Raw genomic sequence first — 9,707 nt, 5'->3', positions numbered from 1 at the left:
TAAAGTTGGTTCAGTGGGTTGTGTAGGTTTCCTGGTGGAGGGGACTAGTGCCTGTGTTCTGGTGGATGAGGCTGGAGCTTGTCTCTCTGGTGGGCAGGTCCACGTCTGGTGGTGTGTTTTGGGGTGTCTGTGGCCTTATTATGATTTTAGGCAGCCTCTCTGCTAATGGGTGGGGTTGTGATTCCTGTCTTGCTGGTTGTTTGGCATAGGGTATCCCACACTGTAGCTTGCTGGTCGTTGAGTGAAGCTGGGTGCTGGTGTTGAGATGGAGATCTCTGGGAGATTTTCGCCGTTTGATATTATGTGGAGCTGGGAGGTCTCTGGTGGACCCATGTCCTGAACTTGGCTCTCCCACCTCAAGGAACAGCACTGACTCCTGGCTGCAGCACCAAGAGCCTTTCATCCACGTGGCTCAGAATAAAAGGGAGAAAAAGTAGAAAGAAAGGAAGGAAGGAAAGGAGGGAGGAAGGGAGGAAGGAGGGAAGGAAAGAAAGAAAGAAAGAAAAGATAAAATAAAATAAGATAAGGAAATAAAGTTATTAAAATAAAAAGTAATTATTAAGAAAAAAAATTTTTTTAAAGAAAGAAACGGACGGATAGAACCCTAGGACAAATGGTGGAAGCAAAGCTATACAGACAAAATGTCACACAGAAGCATACACATACACAGTCACAAAAAGAGGAAAAGGGGAAAAAATAATAAATCTTGCTCTCAAAGTTCACCTCCTTAATTTGGGATGATTCGTTGTCTATTCATGTATTCCACAGATGCAGGGTACATCAAGTTGATTGTGGAGCTTTAATCCGCTGCTTCTGAGGCTGCTGGGAGAGATTTCCCTTTCTCGTCTTTGTTCTCACAGCTCCCAGGGCTCAGTTTTGGATTTGGCCCCGCCTCTGCGTGTAGGTCGCCTGAGGGCGTCTGTTCTTCGCTCAGATAGGACGGGGTTAAAGAAGCAGCTGCTTCGGGGACTCTGGCTCACTCAGGCTGGGGGGAGGGAGAGGTACAGAGTGCGGGGTGAGCCTGCGGTAGCAGAGGCCAGCATGACGTTGCACCAGCCTGAGGCGTGCCATGCATTCTCCTGGGGAAGTTGTCCCTGGATCCCAGGACCCTGGCAGTGGCGGGCTGCACAGGCTCCCTGGAAGACGGGTGTGGATTGTGACCTGTGCTCGCACACAGGCTTCTTGGTGGCGGCAGCAGTAGCCTTAGCGTCTCATGCCCGTCTCTGGGGTCCGCACTTTTAGCCGCGGCTCGTGCCCATCGCTGGAGCTCCTTTAAGCAGCGCTCTTAATCCCCTCTCCTCGCGCACCAGGAAACAAAGAGGGAAGAAAAAGTCTCTTGCCTCTTCGGCAGGTCCAGACTTTTCCCTGGACTCCGCCTGGCTAGCCGTGGTGCACTAACCCCCTGCAGGCTGTGTTCACACCACCAACCCCAGTCCTCTCCCTGCGCTCCGATCGAAGCCCGAACCTCAGCTCCCAGGCCCGCCCGCCCCGGCGGGTGAGCAGACAAGCCTCTCGGGCTGGTGAGTGCTGGTCGGCCCTCTGTGCCGGAATCTCTCCGCTTTGCCCTCTGCACCCGTCGCTGTGCTCTCCTCTGAGGCTCCGAAGCTTCCCCCCTCCACCACCTGCAGTCTCCGCCCGCAAAGGGGCTTCCTAGTGTGTGGAAACCTTTCCTCCTTCACGGCTCCCTCCCACTGGTGCAGGTCCTGTCCCTATCCTTTTGTCTCTGTTTATTCTTTTCTCTTTTGCTCTACCCAGGTACGTGGGGACTTTCTTGCCTTTTGGGAGGTCTGAGGTCTTCTGCCAGCATTCAGTAGGTGTTCTGTAGGAGTTGTTCCACGTGTAGATGTATTTCTGGTGTATCTGTGGGGAGGACGGTGATCTCCGTGTCTTATTCTTCCGCCATCTTCCCCTCCCACCCAAAAATATGATTTTTAATGCCTAAAGTATTCCATTATATAGCTGTAACACACATTATTTATCCACTCCCCTATTCAGCATTTTGTTGCTCCCAATTTTTTTCTATTATAAAAAAGCCTGTGGTAAACAGTGACTCTGTCCACATCTCTTATTTTATTGCAATAAATTTTAGAATCTGAATTACCTTAATGAGGTTTTCACAAGTATCAGTGATAGTGTGTCATTATCACACGTAATACAATGCTAGGCACACAGCAGACATTCAATAATTGGTAGCAGTTGGACTTTCCTGGTGGCGCAGTGGTTAAGAATCTGCCGGCCAGTGCAGGGGACACAGGTTCAATCCCTAGTCCAGGAAGGTTCCACATGCCACGGAGCAACTGAGCCCGTGCACCACAACTACTGAGCCTGTGCTCTAGATCCCACGAGCCACAACTACTGAAGCCCGTGCACCCAGAGCCCATGCTCCGCAACAAGAGAAGCCACCGCAATGAGAAGCCCGTGCACTGCAACAGTAGCTCCTCACTCGCTGCAACCAGAGAAAGCCTGCACGCAGCCACAAAGACCCAACACAGCCAATAAATAAGTAAGTAAGTAAGATTGCTGTCTCTCAAAAACCACTAAAAAATAATTGGTAGCAATAAATAGGAAATCAAGTCCCTAAGCGGACAGACCTGTTCTGTCAGAGATGAGAGTTAGGAGAGACATGTGTTCCGTTTCATCAGGGGATGATGTAGGCGGACAGTTGGGGTAAGCAGATGAGAAGGGATGCAGTGGTGGGTTTTGCTCCCAGAATTAGACCGGCCTGTCAATACCTGAAATGAAATAATTCTCCATTTTGAGCCCAATATAACCTTCTCAGATGTGGTCCCCCTTAGGCCCCAGAGACCCACTGTGAGCACACTTACTAGCTTAATCACGTGGGGAGGCAGACTCTGAACGACATTGATCACACTCTTGATTCAGATCCTTCAGGTAGCTGGAAACTGTGATCAGAGAGCAAACAACATAAATCATTGTGTTCTCAAAGATTATTTATTAGCTGTTCTCACTCATGGTGGAAAAAAATAAAATAAATGAAATTGAATTAAAATAAGATGAAAATCCAACAACACTTCTTTCCCGAGGACCCCAGGTGGATTATACAAAATGGACCAATAGAGGCTTCATATTTGTAGCTCACTTACAGGAGAACTCATTAAAGCAGAAATCAAGTAATGACAGCCTAATTTCTTGTAAGGTATAGGGTCTGACCTGGTGCGATAAAGTCACACAGATGATTCTTCCAAATAAAGAGACTAGAATGCTTATAAGTCTAAGAGCGACACCCCTTCCAAGCTGCACGGTTACACTAGGGAACTGCTGGGCTCCTCTTTGGAATGAGTCTTCCCAATCCAGACAATTCCATCACCTGTCCTTGCGGGTGGCCAGTCTCTTTGATGGCAGATTTGATTTCAGAGCAGAGTCTGGTCACCTGGAGCTGGATCAGATGAATAAGGGATAATGAGGTTCTGTGATGCAGTTGGGAGGTAAATGCTGTGAAGGTTAAAATAATGAGACCAGTTTTCTTACGTGGGCCACAGGTGCTGTTGAGGGCCCTCCCCAAAGAGGTGGGATCTTTACATCTCCACCAGGCGCCACGAGCATCGTGAGACTAACCACACGGCCTCCTAGGATGCGCGTGTGGAAGGCCAGCATTCCTTTGGATGCTTAAACTCTGGGCTGGTTGTTAAAACCCTGGCTCATGCATTTAGAGCTCACTGGGAGCTACAGCAGTACTGTTTGCTCTGTCTCGCCTATCGATGTAAAATAAGTTTATATTTGGTCTAAGAAAGCCCAGTTCTTAAAAGGATTTCCATTCTTTGGGGGCTGAAGGCAAGAGGCACCGTTTTGTTTTTCTTCCTTCTTTTCAATGCTCGCTTCCTAGCCCACCGGAAGAGGTCTATGTGTTTGTCCTTCATGACGCCTGGTCCTTGGAGGCAGAGGGTCCAGAGCACCAGTGGGGGCAAAGGGTCCAGTCGTCATGGGATGGCTTCAGGACAGCGATGTGTGCTGGGAGAGCTGCAGCACCTGATCACAAGGACGTCCTTGCCGTGTCTCTCTAGGAGTTCAGACACTGCCCCAGGCCTGTCCGAGAGGCGCCCCTCTCCTTCCCCAGATCGGGTGAGGAGGCGCCTAGGCCTCTGGGATAGGGGTGTTGCAGTTCCCATGGTAGATCCTGACGTGGCCCTCACACCGGAAGTAGGCATCGAAGACGTCGCTGTAGCCATGGTCCCTCCACCAGGTGCAAAGCTGCCGGTTCCAGGTACAGTCCAGCACGTGGAAGAGCTCAGGGTGCTCCATGCCAATCATGGTGAAGAAGTCCTGGTCCCCGAGGTGACCCTGGAAGTGGTACTTGTCGGCCAGCTGCTGCACCTGTGCTGGCTCCAGCAGGCGGCCGTACAGTGGGGACTGGCGCATGGCCTCCAGGTTGAGCAGCATCACCCCGCTGTTGAAGCCGGGGAGCCCCTCAGGGGGAGGGCCCCCGACCCGGGTCTTGGGGTTCTCATGACGGAACTGCCAGAATGTGTGCCTGGGAAGGGGAAAGAGAACAGATTTAGCCTGACGTGTGTGTGTGTGTGTGGGAACAGTCTGCCAGTCCTGTTCCTCTGGGTCCTCACAACCACCCAGGAGGGAGGTTCCATTTTCACTCGTTTTACAGCTACGAGGACTGAGCCATTCTGAGGCTCAGAATCTGTATCACACTGCCAGCAAGAGGCAGAGCCGGTCTGAGTCTCCCAAGTCCAAGCCTCACGTTCTTCCCACCACCCTCAGGATGACATCATCATCTCCATCAATCACATCTGTACAGACTTCGTGAGCACCAGGCACTACATCCTATGAGACGGGTGTTCTCAGAGGCAATATGTCACCTCACGCCTGAGGAAACTGCACAGAGAGGTTCAGAGACTTCCCCAAAGCCACACAATCAGCAAATAGCACAAGCAGGGACTCAGCCCAGGCATCCGGCTCCAGCGTCCACTTCTGAGGTTAGTAACAATCTAGGTGGAACTTTCCACCTAGATTTTTGTCTGTGATCTTGAAAAGGAGAGGAGAGAGAAAAGTTGGGAAACAGTTCTGAATGGTGATCAGGTAAAGACATAGGGAGCTAAACACAGGCTGAATCAAAATCATTTTTTTGCTTCAGAACAAGTCTCATTCATTAAAACCCCATGCCTAGCATTTCTGAAACAGCTCAGGTCCACCGGTGGGTCAAGTGAAAGTGGCTATGGGACAGCCAAGTAGAATTATAGCAATTTTAGAGAGCAGGTCCACTCAATTTCAGTTTCTCTCTAGGCAGATTTAGAAATCTGCTCTAAGTCCACTGGATGTTAGAGCCAAGGGGCCCCTCCTAGGTCCTTTATCCAGATGTTTCCATCTGGAGACAGGAAGTCAGATCCAGAAACCTCCCCGTGGGTGACAAGGTTAGAGCATGAGCCACTCTGTTCTCTAGCCTCTTTAACAGCAAGTTCCTGCACAGAATGGGCACAGGAAGGGGCAAAGAGAGACCCAGGCTCCATTCCTGCAGAGATGCCGTCACACCAGAGGGGCTTCGACTTGGAGGAAGGAGGAAAGACGGAGGACACTCTGTCGTGGGCAAGGGCAGGAGTGGGCTGGGGCGTGTCCTGCATCAGGCTCCATCCCACCTGTTTTACCAGCTTTCCTCTTTCCTAGAGTCCGTAGGATGGGGATGCAGCATAGCAAAACCAGCTCTGCCCCCGGCCTGGAAATGCCACCCTCTGGCCTCCCACAGAGCAGCTTCCTGACCAACGACAGGGAGGAGCTGTGCAGTGAAGTGGGCAGTGCAGGGGAAAGAAAACCAGAGGCCTGACCCGGGGTGGGCCACCCTGATGCATTTTCCCGTTCAACACATTTCTCCAGGTCTGGGAATAGAGAAAGCTTCCTTGAGGTCTCGCATATCACAAGGGGGCCGAGAGTTTGCTCCTGGCCAGGGTAAAGCATTCCATTTGGACATTCTTACAAGTGGAATACACAGGTTCATTGTCTGAATTTCACCATAATTGGACTGTGAGTGGAACAGAGCTCTGGTGCCTACTTGGTGATAACAACCTTGGCAAAAATAAGCTTCCAAAGCAAACAGAGATGCTAGATCTTTCTAGCCACTAAAGCCTGCAGTGATGGGATCATAGCAGGGTTAGAATGCCGTTTGACAACTGTTAGTTCATTTTACCATATTTCTTCCAAATAGTTACTTTCAGGAACAGGTTGCAAACCAGCTAAAATTCTACCAAATAGACCTGGGCTACCACGGCATGGTAGAGGAGGGACCCTCAAACCAGGCGAGGTTTTTTCTTTTTTTTTTTTTCACTATTCTAGTTGGAAATTTTATTACCCCGCTCTCAGTAACTGATAGAGCAACTAGACAAAGGATGTGGAAGATCTGAATAAAGCTATCAACCAACTTGACCTAGTCGACATCTGTGGAACTCTCTAATTCTTTTCTCCTGCAAATGGAACATTCACCAAGATAGACCATACGCTGGAGGACAAAACAAGTCTCAGTACATTGAAAAAAGTTAAAAGTCATATAAAGAATGCTCCCTAACCAAAATGGAACTGCACTTGAAATAAACTAGATAGAGAAAATTTCTAAATATTTGGAAATTAAGCAACACACCTTTAAAACAATCCACTGGCCAAAGAAGAACTCATAAGGAAAATCAAAGTATTGCAAATTGAATGAATAGTCATGTACCCTTTCATTTTCAAAAGCAGGTGACCAGCTGTCCCATGTCCTGAGAAACTGTCCTAGTCTCAGGCAAACCAGGACGGTTGGTCATCCATTGAAATGTCTGGGTTCAGACTACAAGTTATGTGTCACCTTAGGTACAGGGCTTCTCTCTCCCGCTATCTTTTTTAAGGGGTGGGCTGTTCTATTGCCAAAGCACTGGATTCATTCTCCAGAGAGGAGAGACCCGGGGGAAAGGAGAAGATGGCAGCGAAGAGGCAGAGTCGGTGCTCGTGGAGCCCCTGGACACCTCAAGCCCCATCAAGCCCACCGGTCCTTCTGTACTTCCCCCACGGTCTGTCCTCCCCTCCCAGAGGACGGGCGGGGGAACATGGCACGGGCTGGTGGTGTGGGCGCGGCGGCCACGTCTGTGAGGTCCCCCAGCACCGCCATCGCCTCTGCCTGCTCAGCACCTGGCACAGTAGCGCCTCAGGAACCATGAAGTGATGATAAGGACTGAGGAAAAGGTCAGTGCAGCTCAGGCTACATGGCCTTCGATGTCACCTGGCACCAGGGGCAGGAAGAGGTCAGGACAGTTGCCGCTGCCGAGAAAAAACCTGCTGCTTCTCTGAGCCCTGGATCCACCGCTGCCAGGTCTGTTTTGGGGGAGAGGAACAGGGACCCACGAGAGGGTGCTCAGATGTTTGAGAAAGGTTCAGAAGGGTTTCAACCCTTGAGCAAGCTGGGAGCAGAGGGGCCATCAGCAGCCCCGGGACGCCCTTACCAACCTCAGCAGGGAAGCTCCCCCAGCTCTTCTTGTCTACACAAGAGTGACCTGGCACCGGACTTGCTGGGCTCTGGAGGGCAGGGCCAGAGGCAGAGAGGTAGGTGGAATCCTTCCAGGCAGAGACCATGACCTAGGTGGCTCTTAGGGAACGTGCTGCCTAGACCACTGCTTAATCAAGACATAAGAGGCATTTTATGACAAAGAGCCAGAAAGAACCAGGTCTGGGACATCAGTACATTATGATTTGTAAGGAGAAGCAAGGGAGGGAAAGGAAATTGGAAATGCAAGCTGCCTGGGGTGTCTGAAGCAGAAACACAGCCTGAAAATGAACCAACGATTCTCTAAGTACACAATTACTGCCGTTATTTAAAGTGTTCCTACTACCCCAAGACGCACGCAGAAAAACCGAGCAGCTGCTTAGGGGAATGGTGGGTTTCTCAGGCTTCCATGGCAGCTGGTCCTTGTGGAAGAGCTGTGCTAGGCTTGGGGTAGAGAGTGATAGAGGGACGTGGAAGGGATGAGAACTCACGTAGGGGCCTCTGATCCCACGTGGCGCGGCCTAACGGGGCGGGGTCTCCACTTCCACAGCCATGGCAGCACGTGCGGGCTGCAAAGCCCTCTTACGATTCTCTACCTCACTCCTCTCCCAGCAGTGCAGGGACATTGTTGCCTGCATTTTAACAGAGGGAACAGAGGCCCTCAGTTGTGAGGGGCAGGGCCCCGACTCGGATCCAGGGCTCTGACCTCCAAGGTCCCTTTAATCTTTGACTACTTCAGATTCCACCACAGGCTAATGTTCCAAGGAGCAGCACTTGGATTTCAATATTATTTCTGACTTTGGTTGGCAGACCCCAAGGCCACGGGTGCTGGGGACCAGGCCATCAGGTGAGGCAGCAGCTGCTGGCTTGGAGGGTGGTGGTCAGAGAGCACCCCAGACCCTTGCCTTCCTCACGGGGCCTGGGCTGACCATGTATATTCACAGGGCACTGCCAGTAGCACGTGCTGAGGCTGCAGGAAACGTCTGTATGAATGAAGGAATCCGATTCTGAGAGCTTCCAGAAGTTTCTCAGATTAACCTCCATGGCCACAGCCCAGCCATGTGGTGCTGCCTAATTGTTTCATTTGGGCCTGTGTGGAGTCTTGTTCCCACCCCCATGGTCACCTGGAGACCCACACTAGAGGGGATAAGGTTTCTTCCCCTTAAAACGAGGCCTAGTGCAGATGGTCCGTTGTAAGTACCGAGTCCTTCCAGAGGTCGACGAGGCTTGCTGGGAGAGCACAAGTGAGGAGCCTTCAAGCACATTCTACTAGTTATGGGTGATGCATTTTCTAATTTTTTTATATCGAATACATCCTAATTAATAATCATAAAAAGGACTAGTAAAAGCTAGTGGACTAGTTCTAGTGAGGAAAACCCATCCTTACAGGAAGGGGTGTTTGAAGTATTATAGTTTTGAAAAAGCAGAGCCATCTCCTCCCTCAGGTCTTTTCTCTGATGATCGTTGCTAAGGTCACTCCAACAAGTCTCTCAACCAGAGGCCCTGGCTGAGAACCTAAAGCTCACGTTCTCCAGAAAAGGACTCACGTTGCCGTGAATCGTCCCTTCCTCCTCCCCACACACCACCCCAAATCACAGACTCTTTTGCCTCCCTGTTTCTTCATGATTTTTTTTCCTGGGTTGGCCTTTCTCAGCTCCTAAGGCTCAGTTTTCTACTTTCACTTCCAAGAGGGGAGAAGCAAGGATGGGAACACACACTGGGCCCGGGCAGTCTACACAACACCCCTCAGGAAAGTTCTGGAAGCCTGTGCCGACTCAGGTTGAGTTCAAGCCGTAGGTTCTCAGGCTGAGAAGGCCCTGTCGTAGGTCTGGGATTCCCAAGGACGGCTTCACACGTGGCACATCTCACCATGGCTCACCCCTTGAGTGTGCCTCAGAGTCAAGGGCAAAGTCTCTAAGGAGCAAGGGAGGCCGGCCTCTACCCGGGGAAAGCTCGCCGTCTAATCAGCAAAGACTGGAATCAGGAAACACTACTTCCCTCATGCCCGTGCTTGTGTACCAGGCCCAATCAGCTCTTGTTTGACTTGGAAGGGACCCTGTTTTCCAGTCGTCCGAGAGGAAAGGCCAGGAGTGAAGAGCCATGCTCAGAGGCAGCCCAGCGTTCCACCCAGCCCCGGTCCTGCGAGGTGACGGGACAGTTCTAGGGGATGATTTCACAGCAGTGGCACTGTCTCTCCGTCCTGCCTTGGGCTGAGGCTGAGGTTCTGTGGGACGCG

At 51.0% G+C, this 9,707-nt stretch overlaps 1 protein-coding gene across 2 annotated transcripts in view; it reads right to left on the bottom strand.

Annotated features, from left to right (window-relative positions):
- Positions 1 to 2,939: 2,939 nt before the first annotated feature.
- XXYLT1 (xyloside xylosyltransferase 1) overlaps positions 2,940 to 9,707 on the bottom strand; it is a 189,490-nt gene continuing 182,722 nt past the window's right edge. For both annotated transcript variants that reach the window (XM_030860268.2, XM_060297584.1), the window contains exon 4: positions 2,940 to 4,489. In XM_030860268.2, coding sequence (XP_030716128.1) covers positions 4,093 to 4,489 — 397 coding nt within the window. In that variant the 3' untranslated portion in view covers positions 2,940 to 4,092. The remainder of the gene's footprint in view (positions 4,490 to 9,707) is intronic.

This window comes from Globicephala melas, chromosome 4 (genome assembly GCF_963455315.2).
Source record: "Globicephala melas chromosome 4, mGloMel1.2, whole genome shotgun sequence".
In the NCBI taxonomy this organism is placed as follows: Eukaryota; Metazoa; Chordata; class Mammalia; order Artiodactyla; family Delphinidae; genus Globicephala; species Globicephala melas.
Note: the sequence above shows the minus strand (reverse complement) of the source record. Positions and strands in the feature narration are given on the sequence as shown.